Here is a 21,934-nt window from a genome sequence, read left to right on the forward strand (position 1 = left end):
ACGTTTCACCATCCTCGTCTCTGATTGGCTGAAGGGGGTTTGTTTACGGAAATGGGAACAGTTACCAACAGTCGGTAGCTAGACGAAGGAGTATTGTTACTTTAGGTGGTGATAAGTCAACATGCAGGCGGATGAAGATGTTCCTCTACCTCAAACTGACTTGGTGAAATCTCCCGGGACTTTCTGTGTTCTTGTTGGGGTGACGGGGAGCGTAGCTGCCCTTAAACTTCCACTTTTAGTATCCGAGCTTCTTATGCTGCCAGGGGTGAGCGTTTTAAAAGATGATTTTCTCCCTCTTAACACCTAAGCGTCTTTGTCTCCATCCATCCATCCATTTTCTACCGCTTATCCCTTTAGGTCTCCTTTGTAATAACGCACCTATGACCTTTTACAATGACTACTCACATCCGGGTACTCCGGCTTCCTCCCACCTCCAAAGACATGCACCTGGGGATAGGTTGATTGGCAACACTAAATGGTCCCTAGTGTGTGAATGTGAGTGTGAATGTTGTCTGTCTATCTGTGTTGGCCCTGTGATGAGGTGGCCACTTGTCCAGGGTGTAACCCGCCTTCACCCGAGTGCAGCTGGGATAGGCTCCAGCACCCCCCATGACCCTGAAAGGGACAAGCGGTAGAGAAGGGATGGATGGATATGTATATATATATATATATATATATATATATATATATATATATATATATATATATATATATATATATATATATATATATATCCATCCAAGCGGTAGAGAAGGGATGGATGGATATGTATATATATATATATATATATATATATATATATATATATATATATATATATATATATATATATATATATATATATATATATATACTGTGTATATAGTGTTTGTGTGTGTGTGTGTGTGTGTGTGTGCATGTGTCTGTCTGTGTGTGTGTGTGTGTGTGTGTCTGTGTGTACATATTAACATATATATATATATAGATATTAATATAATGTGTATATATAGTTAATATAATTGGAAAGTTTGTAATAGTCTGTTTACTTTCGTGACAATCACCCTAAAGTTTTGTAATCAATCAGAAATATCAAACATCTAAAATGTGCCAAACATGGATAAACGTAGAGAGTGCGTTGCATTTTTCCCATCATGCTTTGTTATGGATTTAAATGGGTGTAATTTGGATTTTTTTTTGTTTTTATGGTTAATGGACGTTTTTTATAATGTCCACAAAGTTCAGTGAGCAGGTTGTGTTATGTGTGACCATTTCTTTTGACATTTTGTGTTTGTTAGATTGTATTTATTTATTTATTTGTTTTGCACCATGACTAGGTAAGGTTATTTGCATATATAACTAAATGCTGCGCATTCATTCATTCATTCAGAGTATAATTAAATGTCATTGACCTAAATTACTCACATTGCTGAATGGCAACTTAACAACTGCATCAAAACAGTCAGACTCTTTAAATAAATCCAATATCCCTGTGGATAAGATTTTATTATTGAACTTAAGATTCTTTATTAAACTCATGATGTCTCGCAGGCCAAATTGAAGATGTCAGCGGGCCGCACTTGGTCCATGAGCCGTAGTTTGGACACTTGCTGCATCCCGTTTTAAAGTTTGTGGCTATAACTCTGCATATTTTGGCCTAAATTAAAGATTTTCAACAGTTAAAAATGGCTAAATGAATTAAAGTATCAACACTACAGTAGTATTGGCCACTAAATGAGACCAAAGCAGTCACAACACACTGGCTCAGCCTCAGTAAGCATTACTATATTGGATTGAATGAGACTAGGTAGATGCTATTACATATCTAGAGGGCTCTCATAATGTTAAAACCTATATTTAGAATGTAGTAAACATTTGTTTTATTATGTACCTGTAAAAATATTAAGAGTTATAATGAATAATTCCTATTTTGTGGAGGTTATTTTACCACAGGGTTTTACTGTACAGTACATTTGTGATGATACATTCATCTAAACCAGGGGGTTAGCAACCAAAAACGTTGAAAGAGCCGTATAGGACCAAAAATACAAAAAACAAATCTGTCTGGAGCCGCAAAAAATGAAAAGCCGTGTATATGTCTTATAGTAAAGGCAACACATGACGTAAGTGTCTATATTAGCTATACTAGCCTACTATCAAAATGACTGTTTCGCAGGCTGAAGCAAATATTCGTTGACAGAAATGTTGAAATGTAATATTTATTTTACACATTTTTACAACATTACAAACCATTAGTAAATCAGAGGCTACTCAGAAGGTGAGATAACTCTTGGAAATAACTGGCTTTTAATGGCCAAAGGTATAGATGTGTGTTTCCATATTGAAGGAAACAGCAGGCTGTCTTATTTTAGTAGATTCATTACAATCTTTGGCCAGCTAGGTAATGTTTGCTGTGGTCTGGAACAACATGGCACACAAACAACTATCAGAAATGCAGCCAATATTACATACAGATACTGTGTCATGAGGCAAACCTAAATTATATACAAAGAGGATAAAAGTAAAGGATATTAAATGAGCTCAAATACACCTACAAATGAGGCATAATGATGCAATATGTACATACAGCTAGCCTAAATAGCATGTTAGCATTAATTAGCTTGCATTCATGCACTGACCAAATATGCCTGATTAGCACTCCAACAAGTCAATAACATCAACAAAGCTCACCTTTGTGCATTCACGCACAGCATAAAACATTTGGTGGACAAAATGAGACAAAGAAGGAGTTGAAGATTTTACATGTAAACAAACTGTTGTGTCACAGTCCACACTATGGTGAGTTCAAGAACCACCTAAATTAGGACAAACGGATGTTCACCAAATACTGTCATCAGTGAAGCATACACACAAATATATTAAACTGTGGTAGTTCTAACAATTGGGAAGGTTTGTGTCATGTTTGTCAAACAAAAAACATACCAAAACAAAAAAACAAAATTTTCCCCCATCTTTATCCATTTTAATCCTTTTTTAAAAATGCTCCAGTGAGCCACTAGGGCGGCACTAGAGAGCCGCATGCGTCTGACCCCTGATCTAAACCAATGAAAATGTTTGCCATATGCTCCATTGTATCTGCTTAGGACATAAACATATACACATTTAAACAGGTTTGCCTTGGGCTACATACTTTGTTCTTAATAATTCTATTTTTGTGCTTCAGGTGAACGTAAGAGTTGTGACCACTGAGCATGCCCAGCACTTCTATAACCCCGAAGAGGTTTCTGTTAAAGTCTACAGTGACAAAGATGAATGGGAGGTAAGTTTTTCTAGTCCAGTGTGTGATAATTAACTGGCTGTATGTAGGATGGAATATACTGGATATATCGCGGGTTTGTCTCTGTGCAATATAGAAAATGACTATATGGTGATATTGGAGTATACATTCTCACACAGTTGCTTTTAGCTGCGGGCATTACACTACAGGCTCTTCTCACTCTTTCTTGTCTCTCCTTCACACAGAGACATAAAACAAGCGCACCTTCTTACATACGTCACATACGTATACGCCCTCGCTGAGCAGAGAGGTAGCGGCATGGGTAACGTTAGCTGTGGTGCGAGTGGTAATACGAGAGAAAGAAGGTGCGAATCTGGTAACAAATGAAGGAAGAATTAATTCCTAAGAAAAACAGCAGGGGGTCCATCGTCTGGCGGTGGTTTGGCTTCAAGCGGGAAGATGTCGAACAGACAACCGTAATTTGTCAAGTGTGGGGCGAAAGCGTTGCTACAAAAATTAGCATTACTGCTAATATGTAGCATCATTTGAAAAGTCACCCGCTAGAGAATGAAGAGTGTTTGAAACTCCACATGTCAACATCTCCGTTCGGTGCCACACCAACAAAATGCAGAGGCAACCATTTCCACATCAACACCGTATGAAACAAATAGTCCACGACATAAGGAGATAACGTCCGCAGGAACCTACCACCAATGTTCCCTCTAATTGTTCATGTGTGTGAGCAAAGGCAAAAAGTCCCTGAGCATTCAGTGGAGCCCATGTGAGCAACATCAGACGTGCACACTGCGGCTACACCAGCAGCACACCTGTCCCAAACCTGACTAAATGACTAGCTACATCTCCATCCATCCATCCATTTTCTACCGCTTGTCCCTTTCGGGGTCGCGAGGGGTGCTGGAGCCTATCTCAGCTGCATTTGGGCGGAAGGCGGGGTACACCCTGGACAAGTCCACACCTCATCGCAGAGCCAACACAGATAGACAGACAACATTTTATTTTTATTCTATTGTAATATTTTTCTATTTTATTTCCATTTATACCCCCATTATTTACTTTTTACTTTTTACATTCGATCTCAATTCTGTACACTACTTTTTTTTTTTTTAAATTTTCCTGAGGGAACTCTCCTGAAGGAATCAATGAAGTACTATCTATCTATCTATCTATCTATCTATCTATCTATCTATCTATCTATCTATCTATCTATCTATCTATCTATCTATCTATCTATCTATCTATCTATCTATCTATCTATCTATCTATCTATCTATCTATCTATCTATCTATCTATCTATCTATCTATCTATCTATCTATCTATCTATCTATCTAACATTCTCTTATTATTATAATCAAATGACAGCAGTCATTTCCATGAGGTTATTTTCTAATATAAGTGTTTAGGCCCACTTACAATGACAATAACAACAAATATTGTTTTTCATGAACTGTGTACTTGTATTGTTTGTCTGGGTGGAGGTCCTGCTTTGGAAATAATTTGTACCCCTTTCAGACATTGCATTTAGTTCCCATTAAAACATTAACATGTTGCACAATGAGATGTAAGCAGGGGATCATGTGTACATTCCTGCAACTTCCTGTTTGTAAAAAATATCTTTTTATTAGTATTTATTTAATATACTAACAGCATTTCATGATTAATATTTATAAATTAAGATTCCTAATAAATTACACTAGAATAAGCACACATTTGATTGGTAAATCATAGTGTAACGACCTGGAATGACACTTTATGTGTGGTTTTGGAGTTGTCCGACTTTTTGTGTGGCTGTAAACGCATCACTGGCTAAGTGCCATATGTGCATGTGTTGGCGCAAGTGAGAAAGAGCGATCGGCTGCTGTTGATGTAACAAAGTTGCTTTTGGTCTGGTTTGTACTGCAGAAAATGACCACTTTTGCTAGATATAATTTTTTTTACTAATGTTTTGGTGATGTGTTTATGGCCGACAATAAAGAGTTTTGCTCAGTAAAGTGATGGATGGAATTCATGTCCTCAAAGCGTCTCGACAGACGTTACAATATTTGAACAATGATGACGGAAACGGTTTTCTCTGTTGAAAATTGTTATGCGCTTATTTTTTTATTTGATTTTGTGCGTGGCATAGATTAGATAGCGCAGAGGACGCTTGAGCAGTGCGCAATTGCACAGGCGCGCACCTTAGAGGGAACATTGCCTACCACATAGCGAAGGACATACACTATTTGATTTCCTATTATGCAGCTCATTTTTATTTGACACTTATTGAAATATCTTGTGTGACATCATGCACAAAAGTGCACTTTATTTGTTTCAAACTATTGTAGTGGCGTTCTGTACAAAAAGTGCACTTTAATTTAGTGTTGTTTTGATATGTCATCTTAGTGACTTCATGCACAAAAGTGCACTAATAGCTTGTTTTAAAATGTCTCTGACAATCTTGCACTTTCTGTTTTGAAATGACATGAATGTTTGTGCCACTGCTTAATAACTGTTTAATAAATACACTTTTAGTTGTGGTTTCCCTCTCTGCATGAAAGTTTAAAAGTAGCATATATTAATGCAGTATGAAGAAGAATGTTTTAATGTAGACACATAGAATCATCATACTGCTGTGATTATGTGCATCAAGTGTTCATTCAAGGCTAAGGCAAAATATCCACATATACCTGTATATGGTGTATCGTGACATGGCCTAAAAATCGCCCAGCCCTATACTGTATGTGTACACAGCCAATTCTGACCAAATAAAAGCACACATTATCTTTCTATTTGTGTAGTCCTAGGTTGGCCTACACAGGCAAAAATAAACACACAGCAACATCCAGTCCAGTTAGTCCTCTCCTTCTTTAGTGTTTTATGTCTAAATTGCCATTTTCTTGCTTTTCCAGATGTGGACTCAGAGATCTGACCCTGTGCTACACATTGAGTTAAGACGCTGGGCAGACTTACTCGTCATCGCCCCCTTGGACGCAAACACATTGGGAAAAATTGCGAGTGGCATTTGTGACAATCTGTTGGTGAGCACATGTGTGATTGCTTCTTTAGTAAATGAGTGCTATGAGTGTAAAAAAAAATGGTACTTTGGCAGACATGTGTGGTGAGAGCCTGGGATACGAGTCGGCCTCTCCTCTTCTGTCCTGCGATGAACACAGCTATGTGGAAACATCCTATCACAGCCCAGCAGGTGGACAGGCTAAAGGAGTTTGGCTATGTGGAAATCCCCTGCATTGCGAAGAAGCTGGTGTGTGGAGACAAAGGTGTGTCATAACACCACTAAAAATACTGTAGATAATACTTTTTAAAATGACTTCTTTTTATATGATTAGGTTAGTCATTTCACAAAGGTATGCAATAATAGCAACAAACACTACATATATTGAACAATAAACTTGCTGAAATTACTTTTTTGATTTTAAGTTAGTTTTATGAAAGTGCATAATAATAGCACTAAAAACTACAGATGGATATTGAATAATATCCATCCATTTTCTACCGCTTGTCCCTGTCATATTCATGTTAAAATGTTATATTTTTTTGTATTAGGTTAGTTATTTTACAAAGGTATGCAGATACTGAATAACTACTACAAACGCCGTTTCCATATGATTTGGGAAATTGTGTTAGATGTAAATATAAACGGAATACAATGATTTGCAAGTACTTTTCAACCCATATTCAATTGAATGCACTACAAAGACAACATATTTGATGTTCAAACTCATTTTGCAAATAATAATTAACTTAGAATTTCATGGCTGCAACACGTGCCAAAGTAGTTGGGAAAGGGCATGTTCACCACTGTGTTACATGGCCTTTCCTTTTAACAAAACTCAGTAAACGTTTGGGAACTGAGGAGACACATTTTTGAAGCTTCTCAGGTGGAATTCTTTCCCATTCTTGCTTGATGTACAGCTTAAGTTGTTCAACAGTCCGGGGGTCTCCCTTGTGCTATTTTAGGCTTCATAATGCGCCACACATTTTCAATGGGAGACAGGTCTGGACTACAGGCAGGCCAGTCTAGTACCCGCACTCTTTTACTATGAAGCCACGTTGATGTAACACGTGGCTTGGCATTGTCTTGCTGAAATAAGCAGGGGCGCCCATGGTAACGTTGCTTGGATGGCAACATATGTTGCTCCAAAACCTGTATGTACCTTTCAGCATTAATGGCGCCTTCACAGATGTGTAAGTTACCCATGTCTTGGGCACTAATACACCCCCATACCATCACACATGCTGGCTTTTACACTTTGCGCCTATAACAATCCGGATGGTTCTTTTCCTCTTTGGTCCGGAGGACACAACGTCCGCAGTTTCCAAAAACAATTTGAAATGTGGACTCGTCAGACCACAGAACACTTTTCCACTTTGTATCAGTCCATCTTAGATGAGCTCAGGCCCAGCCAAGCCGACGGCGTTTCTGGGTGTTGTTGATAAACGGTTTTCGCCTTGCATAGGAGAGTTTTAACTTGCACTTACAGATGCAGCGACCAACTGTAGTTACTGACAGTGGTTTTCTGAAGTGTTCCTGAGCCCATGTGGTGATATCCTTTACACACTGATGCAGTACAGCCTGAGGGATCGAAGGTCACGGGCTTAGCTGCTTACGTGCAGTGATTTCTCCAGATTCTCTGAACCATTTGATGATATTACGGACCGTAGATGGTGAAATCCCTCAATTCCTTGCAATAGCTGGTTGAGAAAAGTTTTTCTTAAACTGTTCAACAATTTGCTCACGCATTTGTTGACAAAGTGGTGACCCTCGCCCCATCCTTGTTTGTGAATGACTGAGCATTTCATGGAATCTACTTTTATACCCAATCATGGCACCCACCTGTTCCCAATTTGCCCGTTCACCTGTGAGATGTTCCAAATAAGTGTTTGATGAGCATTCCTCAACTTTATCAGTATTTATTGCCACCTTTCCCAACTTCTTTGTCACGTGTTGCTGGCATCAAATTCTAAAGTAAATGATTATTTGCAACAAAAAAAATGTTTATGAGTTTGAACATCAAATATGTTGTCTTTGTAGCATATTCAACTGAATATGGGTTGAAAATTATTTGCAAATCATTGTATTCCGTTTATATTTACATCTAACACAATTTAGTTAAAATTACTTCTTTTTTTTAATATAAGGGTTATATAAGTGTGTAATAATAGCACTAAAACTACATAAAGATACTGAATAATAGCCTGTTATAATTAGTTTTTTTATAGGATTAAGTTAGTTATTTTACAAAGTTATGTCATAATACCACTAAAAACTACAGATATTGATGAAATTACCTGTTAAAATAAAGTCTTTAATGATTAGGTTAGTTATTTTCTTCTAACACCAGGGTAATAGTTTTTTAAAAGCTGTTTTTAAGTTTAATGATCGCAAGCGCTTTCTTTTGGCAATGTGCTTTTACAACAATATTTTAATCACTAGGTTTGAGGGGTTTTCTCAATAACTGAAAGTTATAAATCCACTGCTTGTTTAGAAAAATATTTTAGTTTTAAAAATATCCATCTATCTTTTTTCTACCGCTTGTCTGTCTCGGGCTAGCGGGGGGGCTGGAGCCTATCCCAGCTGCACTCGGGCGGAAGGCGGGGTACACCTTGGACAAATCGCCACCTCATATATATAATATATATTATTGTTAATGAGAAATCTGTGACTATTGTGACAAACAATGCGGTCAATACCACAGGACAAATAGACAAAGTTATACTGTAACATGCCGTCACAGTGTTACTGATAATTGTTCAATTTGTTCCAGGCAAAGGCGCCATGGCGGAGGTATCAACTATCATTGCTGTTATAGACCAGTATCTTCAGCAAACACATGAGCCATCTCAGGAAACATGACCAGCACGCAAGACTTGCAACTTTCATTGACTTTGTAGCTTTTAACTGAAGAACCGCAGCCAGAAAAATGGGAATTCTGGGAACAATGCCACAATTTCCTGACTTGAAAAGGTAAGGAAAAAGAGAAAAGAAACCTGAGACACCACAGAGTCCAGATGATAACACCAAAATAAAACTTCAAACAGCAACCTGACTCTCCTATCCATACAAGCTATTCATGTAAAAATGAACGCCATTTTATCATGACAAATGTAATCAAACTCTACGGCAATCCAGCAAATTTTAGAGTGCGTATATTTAAATTAAATTAATGTATGTACTGGTACATGCGTCAATCAATCAATCAATCAAAGTTTATTTGTATGGCCCTAAATCACAAGTGTCTCAAAGGGCTGCACAAGCCTCAACGACATCCTCGGCTCAGATCCCACATCAGGGCAAGGAAAAACTCAACCCAATGGGATGACAATGAGAAACCTTGGAAAACATTAGTTTTGGATGATACCACATATTTAGGTATTGATCCGATACCAAGTAGTTACAGGATCATACTTTGGTCATATTCAAAGTCCTCATGTGTCCGGGGACATATTTCCTGAGTTTATAAACATAATAGGAATTTAAAAAAAAGGAAAAAATAATTTGTGACTATAAAAAATGTCGATGTAATAATAGTAGTAACGACTAGATATGCTATTGTACTTGGTATCATTACAGTGGATGTCAGGTGTAGATCCACCCATGGCATTTGTTTACAAACCCCGTTTCCATATGAGTTGGGAAATTGTGTTAGATGTAAATATAAACGGAATACAATGATTTGCAAATCCTTTTCAACCCATATTCAATTGAATATGCTACAAAGACAACATATTTGATGTTCAAACTCATAAACTTTTTTTTTTTTTTGCAAATAATAATTAACTTAGAATTTCATGGCTGCAACATGTGCCAAAGTAGTTGGTTAAGGGCATGTTCACCACTGTGTTACATGGCCTTTTCTTTTAACAACACTCAATAAACGATTGGGAACTGAGGAAACTAATTGTTGAAGCTTTGAAAGTGGAATTCTTTCCCATTCTTGTTTTATGTAGAGCTTCAGTCGTTCAACAGTCCGGGGTCTCCGCTGTCGTATTTTACGCTTCATAATGCGCCACACATTTTCGATGGGAGACAGGTCTGGACTTCAGGTGGGCCAGGAAAGTACCCTCACTCTTTTTTTATGAAGCCACGCTGTTGTAACACGTGCTGAATGTGGCTTGGCATTGTCTTGCTGAAATAAGCAGGGGCGTCCATAAAAAAGACGGCGCTTGGATGGCAGCATATGTTGTTCCAAAACCTGTATGTACCTTTCAGCATTAATGGTGCCTTCACAGATGTGTAAGTTACCCATGCCTTGGGCACTAATGCACCCCCATACCATCACACATGCTGGCTTTTCAACTTTGCGTCGATAACAGTCTGGATGGTTCGCTTCCCTTTTGGTCCGGATGACACTGTCGAATATTTCCAAAAACAATTTGAAATGTGGACTTGTCAGACCACAGAACACTTTTCCACTTTGTATCAGTTCAGCTTAGATGATCTCGGGCCCAGAGAAGCCGGTGGCGTTTCTGGGTGTTGTTGATAAATGGCTTTCGCTTTGCATAATAGAGCTTTAACTCGCACTTACAGATGTAGCGACCAACTGTATTTAGTGACAGTGGTTTTCTGAAGTGTTCCTGAGCCCATGTGGTGATATCCTTTAGAGATTGATGTCGGTTTTTGATACAGTGCCGTCTGAGAGATCGAAGGTCACGGTCATTCAATGTTGGTTTCCGGCCATGCCGCTTACGTGGAGTGATTTCTCCAGATTCTCTGAACCTTTTGATGATATTATGGACTGTAGATGTTGAAATCCCTAAATTTCTTGCAATTGCACTTTGAGAAACGTTGTTCTTAAACTGTTTGACTATTTGCTCACGCAGTTGTGGACAAAGGGGTGTACCTCGCCCCATCTTTTCTTGTGGAAGACTGAGCATTTTTTGGGAAGCTGTTTTTATACACAATCATGGCACCCACCTGTTCCCAATTAGCCTGCACACCTGTGGGATGTTCCAAATAAGTGTTTGATGAGCATTCCTCAACTTTATCAGTATTTATTGCCACCTTTCCCAACTTCTTTGTCACGTGTTGCTGGCATCAAATTCTAAAGTTAATGATTATTTGCAACAAAAAAAAAAGTTTATCAGTTTGAACATCAAATATGTTGTCTTTGTAGCATATTCAACTGAATATGGGTTGAAAATGATTTGCAAATCATTGTATTCCGTTTATATTTACATCTAACACAATTTCCCAACTCATATGGAAACGGGGTTTGTACATTCATGGGTGCTAGCTTGCGGTTAGCGGTTAGCTGTCGTATCCTCCTACGGTATGTAGTGAAGCATGTTTAGCTATTCCTCGTCCTGCAGGGATGATACTTGTAAGAAACTCACTTTATTTGTCGCCATGGAGGCAGTTTTGTTCTGTAGCTTTGATGCTTGTGAGTGTCTTCAAGAAGCGCTGTTGTTGTTTTGTTATCCACTTTTTACATGAACAATGTAACTCTGCACGCGTCCATCATAATAGATGACATTTACAAAAATGTCCCATTAGGAATGACATAGGAGGTCGGACACAAACGTTAGCAACACTAGCTATCGGCTAACATTACAATCACATTTTAACAGCAACATCAGCTTAGCCTAGTTGCTGAAGAAAAACAAATGCTCCGCCGGTAGCAGAATGACTGATAGTTTATTTAATTTAGTGCAATATTGTTTTGATACTTTAAAGTCCTACTGAAAGCCACTACTACCGACCACGCAGTCTGATAGTTTATATATCAATGATGAAATCTTAACATTGCAACACATGCCAATACGGCCGGGTTAACTTATAAAGTGCAATTTTAAATTTCCCGCTAAACTTCCAGTTGAAAACGTCTATGTATGATGACGTATGCGCGTGACGTCAATGGTTGAACCGGAAGTATTGGTACACCATTGAATCCAATACAAAAATATCTGTTTTCATCTCAAAATTCCACAGTATTCTGGACATCTGTGTTGGTGAATCTTTTGCAATTTGTTTAATGAACAATGAAGACTGCAAAGAAGAAAGTTGTAGGTGGGATCGGTGTATTAGCGGCTGGCTGCAGCAACACAACCAGGAGGACTTTGAGATGGATAGCAGACGCGCTAGCCGCCGACCTCACCTTGACTTCCTCCGTCTACGGGCCGCCGACCGCATCTATGATCGTCGCTCCGTCGATCGTCGCTCCGTCGATCGCTGGAACGCAGGTGAGCATGGGTGTTGATGAGCAGATGAGGGCTGGTGTAGGTGGATAGCTAATGTTTTTAGCATAGCTCTGTAGAGGTCCCGTTGCTAAGTTAGCTTCAATGGCGTCGTTAGCAACAGCATTGTTAATCTTCGCCAAGCTGGAAAGCATTAACCGTGTATTTACAGGTCCATGGTTTAATAGTATTGTTGATTTTCTGTCTATCCTTCCAGTCAGAGGTTTATTTCTTTTGTTTATATCTGCCTTTGAGCCCGATGCTATCACGTTAGCACCGTAGCTAAAGTGTTTTGCCGATGTATTGTCGTGGAGATAAAAGTCACTGTGAATGTCCATTTCGCGTTCTCGACTCTCATTTTCAAGAGGATATAGTATCCAAGGTGGTTTAAAATACAAATCCGTGATCCACAATAGAAAAAGGAGAAAGTGTGGAATCCAATGAACCCTTGTACCTAAGTTACGGTCAGAGCGAAAAAAGGTACGTCCTGCACTGCACTATAGTCCTTCACTTTCACTTTTCTCATCCACAAATCTTTCATCCTCGCTCAAATTAATGGGGTAATCGTCGCTTTCTCGGTCCGAATCGCTCTCGCTGCTGGTGTAAACAATGGGGAAATGTGAGGAGCCCTTCAACCTGCGACGTCACGCTACTTCCGGTACAGGCAAGGCTTTTTTTTATCAGCGGCCAAAAGTTGCAAACTTTATCGTCGATGTTCTCTACTAAATCCTTTCAGCAAAAATATGGCAATATCGCAAAATGATCAAGTATGACACATAGAATGGATCTGCTATCCCCGTTTAAATTTAAAAAATTCATTTCAGTAGGCCTTTAAGATATGTAGCATGACATCATAAGCGGAAGAAGATGGATGGATGGATGGATGGACATCATACAAACATGAAACTTTAAAAGAGACTGTGCTAGGTCTCATTATTAGTTAATAACGTTAAACTTTTGCACTTTTCCCCTTTAGTCTTTAATGTAATCTTTTATATTTCCTTCTTTTCAATTTGGTGCTATTCCTCCTTCGTAAAGTTCTGATTTGGCCTTTTTAAATTTGATTTTTACACTAAGACTAAGGATTTTTTTTTTTGGAATTGCAGAAGTTCAAAACCTTTGTTCTTATAAAGTTCCAATGTGTTGATCAGGCATTAAAATGGCACCAATCGCATGTGTTTATTCAGCCGTCCACAACAACTCCGGTAGTTTAGTGCTGAGCAGGGTGCCTCTGGGGTTGTAATCATGTGCTGCAAATGAGTGGAAACATTTGATGCAATTCAGGTTAAAAGAATGCATTCACTTGTCAGCTGACAACTCCCAGAGCAGCACGCCCGTTAAGCTTTCTTTTCCATTTGTGTTTTTGCAGAATATACAGTGAGGAGACCATTAACCTGACACTCCAGACAAATTATATCACAAAAAAAAGATGTCTCCTGCATCCAGCTAACTGCCTTGTATAAACTATAAAACCATTACTTTTGTCGGGTTCAAACACTGATGACATCTATTAAACAAGACAAGAGGCAAAGAATCAAACAGAGACAGAATTCAATTTGGACTCAATATATTGAGGAGAGGAGCGGCGTCTGTACTCGCTGTACCGTCTTGCACCACGCTCTGACGAAAAAGGTTTACGTCTCCCCTTTTATTTAGATATTCAATGTTTACGCAACAACACATGTCTCAACAGGAATGGGGAGTATGTAAACAGTCATTGTTTTCGGTCACGTTAACACAAAACAAAAAGATGCCTCGGGCTTGGGCTGGTCCTGGATTCAGCTTGGCGCAGGTCTTCGAGGACAATAGATAACCCCTCCCGTCTCATTCCATCGTACACAGCGGAATTTTCCAAGACGTTGCTTGGTGCAACAAAGACAGCTCTCATCTGTTCACTGGAAAGTCAGAGAACGGAAAGTTTTTTGATAATTTACATACAATTTTTCTTACAGCTTTTTTAAAAATACATTATTTTTGTAATTATTTTTTTTAAAATAATTTTGTTATTAATAATATATTTGTTAAATTATATGTATATATACAGTACATATATATATATATATATATATATATATATATATATATATATATATATATATATATATATATATATATATATATATATATATATATATATATATTATATTCATGTATATATGTATATACAGTATATATGTATGCATATACAGTATATGTGTATATACATATATGTATATGAAAATACTGTATGTATATATATAATATATGTATATTCATGTATATATATGTCCCACAAGCTCATCTGCCAGTGTGCCGCTATTACTATTTGGAGTCTGTTTATGGCTTTTTGTCATGGCCAAAGAACCCATTGAAATACGTTGGAAAATTAACATAGTAGAGCTTTTTCATTGTTGTATTTGAAATACTTGTATACCTACAGTATGTACCATGATAACATCTTTTTGAAATTATTGCCTTATAATGACACCTAGATTAAAATGTTTCATTGTCCATAAAAAAAATTAAAAAAAAGTATTTCTAATAAGGGTGAATTGTTACTTTTCCTCGCAGCCAAAAAGCTACAAAAGCATTTCTAGTAAGTCAGTGAGCCATTATTTCCCCTCCTTCTGCATTCCATGTGGTATCATACTTTCCTTATCTTCCCATCAGATACAATTGAAGAGCATAGCAGGCATTACATTTTTGTCGTCAAGGTTGCAGTGCACATAGCTGTGTGATTTGCTCTCCAAACAAAAATCCTCATCATATAGCTTTTGGCCGCTGTGTGATTGTGGTAATGTACAAACCCTGTTTCCATATGAGTTGGGAAATTGTGTTAGATGTAAATATAAACGGAATACAATGATTTGTAAATCATTTTCAACCCATATTCAGTTGAATATGCTACAAAGACAACATATTTGATGTTCAAACTGATAAAACATTTTTTTTTTTGCAAATAATCATTAACTTTAGAATTTGATGCCAGCAACACGTGACAAAGAAGTTGGGAAAGGTGGCAATAAATACTGATAAAGTTGAGGAATGCTCATCAAACACTTATTTGGAACATCGCACAGGTGAACAGGCAAATTGGGAACAGGTGGGTGCCAGGATTGGGTATAAAAGTAGATTCCATGAAATGCTCAGTCATTCACAAACAAGGATGGGGCGAGGGTCACCACTTTGTCAACAAATGTGTGAGCAAATTGTTGAACAGTTTAAGAAAAACCTTTCTCAACCAGCTATTGCAAGGAATTTAGGGATTTCAACATCTACGGTCCGTAATATCATCAAAGGGTTCAGAGAATCTGGAGAAATCACTGCACGTAAGCAGCTAAGCCCGTGACCTTCGATCCCTCAGGCTGTACTGCATCAACAAGCGACATCAGTGTGTAAAGGATATCCCCACATGGGCTCAGGAACACTTCAGAAAGCCACTGTCAGTAACTACAGTTGGTCGCTACATCTGTAAGTGCAAGTTAAAACTCTCCTGTGCAAGGCGAAAACCGTTTATCAACAACACCCAGAAACGCCGTCGGCTTCGCTGGGCCTGAGCTCATCTAAGATGGACTGATACAAAGTGGAAAAGTGTTCTGTGGTCTGACGAGTCCACATTTCAAATTGTTTTTGGAAACTGTGGACGTCGTGTCCTCCGGACCAAAGAGGAAAAGAACCATCAGCGCAAAGTGGAAAAGCCAGCATGTGTGATGGTATGGGGGTGTATTAGTGCCCAAGACATGGGTAACTTACACATCTGTGAAGGTGCCATTAATGCTGAAAGGTACATACAGGTTTTGGAGCAACATATGTTGCCATCCAAGCAACGTTACCATGGACGCCCCTGCTTATTTCAGCAAGACAATGCCAAGCCACGTGTTACATCAACGTGGCGTCATAGTAAAAGAGTGCGGGTACTAGACTGGCCTGCCTGTAGTCCAGACCTGTCTCCCATTGAAAATGTGTGGCGCATTATGAAGCCTAAAATAGCACAACGGAGACCCCCGGACTGTTGAACAACTTAAGCTGTACATCAAGCAAGAATGGGAAAGAATTCCACCTGAGAAGCTTCAAAAATGTGTCTCCTCAGTTCCCAAACGTTTACTGAGTGTTGTTAAAAGGAAAGGCCATGTAACACAGTGGTGAACATGCCCTTTCCCAACTACTTTGGCACGTGTTGCAGCCATGAAATTCTAAGTTAACTATTATTTGCAAAAAAAAAAATAAAGTTTATGAGTTTGAACATCAAATATGTTGTCTTTGTAGTGCATTCAATTGAATATGGGTTGAAAATGATTTGCAAATCATTGTATTCCGTTTATATTTACATCTAACACAATTTCCCAACTCATATGGAAACGGGGTTTGTAAGATGAAATCAGCCAAGTGATTTATTTATGATTTATTTATTTATAATTTCAGTGAAATGTGGCCTCAACACCACAGCTGCTCCTGCTGGGTACAAACACTCTTGTTCTCATTACAAATGTGTCAATCTTATTAGTGTGAACAAGAAAAAAGAATGACCAAAATAAGTAGGGAAACATAAAAAAAATCCAACCTTTTTGATTTTGAGGAGAGATAATACTGTATATAGGACCCACTTTCTGTCAAACTGTTTATCAAAGTGATGACATCATATCAATTTAAAACGAAAAAACAAAAATTAAACTAAACCAGTGTGTGTGAGAGAGTAGAAGGATACACCTTTAGTCCAAAAAAGATTTACGACCTTAAGGTCAAAAGGTCATAGGGGCGTGGGGTGAAGGGGAGGTCAGAAGGAGGCGGGGCTGAGGGGGGAATACACTTTATGTCAAAATGTGATTGATGGCCCTGTAAGAGGAGGGGTGGGGTGAAGGGGAGGTCAGAGGAAGGTGGGGTTATGGGGGGAGACACTTTATGTCAAAATGCGATTTACGACTTTTTGAGTATTAACACATGTACGTACACACACACACACACACTGGTATATGTGAATGGTAAGTCTTTGTTAGTACGAGCATTAAGAGAAAATGGAAAAGATGGAGAAAGCTGTTGTTTCAGTAGGCATGATTAGCGAAACGCCAGTTTCAATTTATAAAAATGATAAAACTTACTACGACGCTCCTCGAAAAAGTAGGATTTTTCTGAATCGTACTCAAATTCCTCCAACCGAGTCTTTGCGGGAGAAGTGGTGCTTGGAGGGTTATGGAATGATTGGATCTTTTGGATACGTTTTCCGATACCAGATGGGAGATATCTGTTTGTTTCAGCTGAAAGAGAGAAGAGACGAAAGCCCTTTTTCGATTGCATCGTCGCTATCAACCGTGGATTGGGATGTTTTAAGTCTGACAATGCCTGATATTTTGTGGCATGATCCTTCTCCGATGGAAAAACGGGTAAAAGGAAGCTTGTTTACTTACCCGACGCTGGATGAGTTGCGTGAGAGAAGAATTCTGTTTAGCGCTACTTGGGAGACGAAATCTTCTGCCTCAGGTCGTTGGTTTTTTCGTGCCAGTCTCCGTGCTCCTAAAATCAACGGATCCTATCAGCCTCAGTCGACCGAACCAGACGTCTTTTCTTTGGAGTCTTTTAACTCCGAATGCGGGGTGTTTACCCCGGTGGTGGTGGTTCCTATAGCGGCATGGCGAGAGTGTATGGGAGAAATGAAGGAGAAGATAGACGTCTTGTTTCGAAGCAGTCGAAATTGGAAATGCGTACTGACGACGAAAAGAAGGTTGTCTTTTGAGACCACACCCCCGACGGAGTACGAAAGGACCTCCCCTGCCAATACATCAACCAATAGTATTTGAAAACAATCTTTCTACTAGTCTGATTGGTCAAAACATTTTACGGGGCTCCTCCCCTTTGAAAACAATACGCCCCGTAATTTTTTGACCAATCCACAACGGTTTCTTTTTTTCGTACCCTTTAAAAACAAGACAATCCTGCAATTTTGACCAAGCCACATCGGTTCCTTTCTGAACGTGCGATCTCTCAAACAAGAAAATGGCAAACAAGACAAGCAGACGCGTACAGACTTCTTTTATACCACAGGACAAATTTAAACCATCCGTACACACGGCTGATGAACCATCCGGCATTACGGCTGATGAAGCAGCCATGAGAGAGATTTTTAATCCTCCCGAGACGATGGTGGATGCAAACGGCGAAGAGACCCCTTCAATTCCGCCGTGTCGCTTCAGCAGATGCTTCGTCAGACAAGGCATGAAAACCTGCGAGGCTACACCGTCTTTGGCAGACAACGATACGGAGGAGGAGGTAAAGGAGAATTGTTTTGTAAACATAACTCCGCCATCATCCCAGCCATCATCTCCGTCACTCTTGGAGCCTACATTGCACATTGACGACGAAACCGATGGGGGTCTGTGGTTGTTTTTCGCCAGCACGGTGAAAACGGCTGTGTTTCATCTCCTCAACCACGCCATCTACAATTTCAGGCAAAGCAAGTGCTACGGTTGCTGGGTAAACCATCCGAGCCAGAGACAACACCAATGCCTGGAGCCGTATGAGCAGGACTTTTTGTTGTACAACTACGACGGAGTCATCAGGAGTCTACGCAGGCCTAAATTCATTCAGGCCATTCAATGCTTGCTGATGCTTCGTTGCATCAAGGCTGAGGATTCAAAGGTTGAAGCCTATGCAGACTCTTTGCTGTCTCAACTGGGATCTGAGACAAATATCTGGGGGGCTATAGATGGCATGTACAGCGAGCTGGTGGGAAATGATGAAACGATTTTTGGACATTTGGGTATGGTGACAGAGTGTTGGAAAAAATAAAAAAAGATGGGTAATTATTGGGGAAATCTTGTCAACTTTGTGGAGAACCATGCTGTTATATACCCATTGACGGACGTGATAGAAGCATTTATTTTAAAACGCGACAAACCTCAAAAAATACAAATCATTCTTGACTATGCCCGCTCTAAGCCCACCTGGGAAACTGTTGTTTCTCATGCTTCTGACTTTGACATTTTTGAAATGATTTTGTCTGAATGGTCTAAAGAAAAGTCTTTTCAACCTTCACCTTGTCATGTGTTTGTTTTATATGCTCTGTTTGTTGATATGACGATGTATCGGCTGCGCTATGGCATCCCCGTTAATGTTTTGTTTGAACTACAAAAACTACATAATGCGATTAAATGTACCTACGGTATACCTGTTTTATATCAAACCTTGATTATAGTTTATAGTTTATAGAAAAATTGTTTTAGATACAATGTGTTGTTTTTCATGAATAAAAACAAAATGTTTTAGATACACTGTGTTGTTTTTTATAATAAAAACAAAATGTTTTAGATACACTGTATTGTTTTTTCATGAATGAATAAAAGAAATGTGTACCAAGCAAACCGAGGTCATTTTTCTGTGTCTTTCCACAATGAACAAAGCTATGGAAAAAGCGTACTATACACCCGCACACCCTGGTAGTTTTGGAGGGGTAGATCGACTCCGTAGAGCTGTACAGGATGAAACGGGGCAACGTGTCAAAAGAGAAAAAGTTCAAGAATATTTAATGGGGCAAGATGCCTATACACTCCATCAACCGGTTCGCATCAATTTTCCAAGAAACAGAGTCTTTGTACCTAGACCCTTAAATCAATTTCAAGCCGACCTCTGTGACATGCAAGCCTTGGCTAAATATAACGACGGTTTTAATTATTTAATAACGGTCATTGATGTATTTTCCAAGAAGGCTTACGCAAGGGTTTTGAAGAGAAAGACAGCCGAGGATGTGGTTAATTCGTTTCAATCGGTGTTAGAGGAAAGCCAAATCCCTCTTAAACTACAAACTGACGCGGGAAAAGAATTTTTTAACAAAAGTTTTCAAGCTCTGATGAAGAAATACAATATTGTACATTTTTCTACAGCCAGCGATCTCAAAGCCTCGGTGGTTGAAAGATTTAATCGTACTTTGAAAGGAAAAATGTGGAGATATTTTACAGCCAATAATACTAGGCGGTACCTAGACGTCTCACAAGACTTGTTAAAAAGCTACAACCACGGATATCACAGCAGTATTAAAATGAAACCCGCTGATGTAACTTTGGAAAATACTCCTCAAGTGTTTGAAAATCTTTATGGTTCAAACACAGCGTCCAAACACAAATACAAATTTGTCACGGGAGATACGGTGAGAATATCCAAAGTGAGAGGAGTATTTGATAAAAAATACGAACAAAGTTTTACAAACGAGGTGTTTACAATAAACAGACGTCTCCCTCGCACTCCCCCTGCATACAAACTGAAAGATTTTGACGGAGAAATAATAGAGGGTTCTTTTTACGAAGCCGAACTCCAAAAAGTAAAAGAGAGCGAGAACAAGCTCTATCACGTGGAAGAAATTTTAAAACGACGGACGGTTGATGGCAAAAAACAAGTTCTAGTGCGCTGGAAAAACTGGCCCGAAAAATTCAACAGTTGGGTGGACGCTGACCACCTTACAAATGTATAAAACAATCTGATGCCATGATGAGACTCCCAGTCACGAGGACAAAAGATCAACGAGCATTATGGATCATTCCTACGAGGGTTTTTACCTCACCTTACCTTCAAATGCTAGCCTCAATGTGTTTAAAAAAAACAAAAGTTCCCATTACCAGATAGATTTGACTCAACATATAGATTTAGCAGGGTCATGGGAGGTGGCCTTAACAGAGATTTCATACCCTCACTCATGGTATAATGTTCGTAGCGGGGTGTTTTATGAATGGATGAAGATACCCCCACCTGAGCCCAACTCGTCTAAGGATTCTAGCAAGAGCCCTGTATTTAACTCGCAAGTTTTTCATTCTCATACTTTATACAAAGAAGCGGATGAAAATTCTAACAGGCGTCCCGTAAACATCCCTCAAGATGGGGTAGTTTTTCCCCTTCGGGAGCGCGAGACCTCTAAAACCGGCCACACCTTTAAACGACCGGAAGGAGGGGTACACCCCGCACAAGATGATGCCACATCAGAAGACAACTCGCAAGTTTTTCATTTTCCTACCTTAAACACAGAAGCGGATGAGGATTCTATCACGGGTCCCGTAAACATCCCTCAAGATGGGGTAGTTTTTTGTCAAGAAATGAGAGTAGGGTGTTATGAGACCGTTAAACGATTCATAAATGAGCTGAATGAATCTTTACAAAAAATTGACCCTGATGTGAGGATAGCCTTTGACGACGTTAAAAAACGAATCTCCTATCAATCAGGGGGTCAAACTATTTTTTGTTTTCCCCCACCCCTGGCTTACATTATGGGAGTGGAACCAGGAAAGTGGATCAAGTTTGACCGAGGGTCGGCCCCCTATCCGATGGATATAAATGCTGGTTTCAACCACCTTTACTGTTACAGTGACGTGGTGCGTCCTCAGATAGTAGGCGACGCTTATGCACCTCTCTTGAGAATCGTGAGTGTACAAGGAGCTTATGGAGACGTTGTCACCAAGTATTTTAACCCTGTCTACTATTTACCCGTCTCGAAAAATCACATTGAAAACATACGGGTGGAGATTAAATCTGATCAGAACAAATACGTCGACTTTACCTTTGGCAAGACTAT

The 21,934-nt window shown here is 39.1% G+C and overlaps 2 protein-coding genes across 2 annotated transcripts; both read left to right on the forward strand.

Moving 5' to 3' along the window:
• Window positions 1-20: 20 nt before the first annotated feature.
• Window positions 21-9,413, forward strand: ppcdc (phosphopantothenoylcysteine decarboxylase). The gene is made up of 5 exons (XM_062061127.1): window positions 21-265; window positions 3,161-3,256; window positions 6,123-6,251; window positions 6,323-6,491; window positions 9,000-9,413. Exons 1-5 carry the CDS (start codon window positions 122-124, stop codon window positions 9,086-9,088), a joined length of 627 nt encoding a protein of 208 aa, XP_061917111.1. The 5' UTR covers window positions 21-121; the 3' UTR covers window positions 9,089-9,413.
• LOC133658755 (uncharacterized) lies at window positions 9,144-19,529 on the forward strand. Its single transcript, XM_062061126.1, has 2 exons — window positions 9,144-9,199; window positions 17,640-19,529. Exon 2 carries the CDS (start codon window positions 18,376-18,378, stop codon window positions 19,165-19,167), a length of 792 nt encoding a protein of 263 aa, XP_061917110.1. The 5' UTR covers window positions 9,144-9,199; window positions 17,640-18,375; the 3' UTR covers window positions 19,168-19,529.
• The last annotated feature ends 2,405 nt before the right edge of the window (window positions 19,530-21,934 follow it).

This window comes from Entelurus aequoreus, linkage group LG10, assembly GCF_033978785.1.
Source record: "Entelurus aequoreus isolate RoL-2023_Sb linkage group LG10, RoL_Eaeq_v1.1, whole genome shotgun sequence".
NCBI classification, from domain to species: domain Eukaryota; kingdom Metazoa; phylum Chordata; class Actinopteri; order Syngnathiformes; family Syngnathidae; genus Entelurus; species Entelurus aequoreus.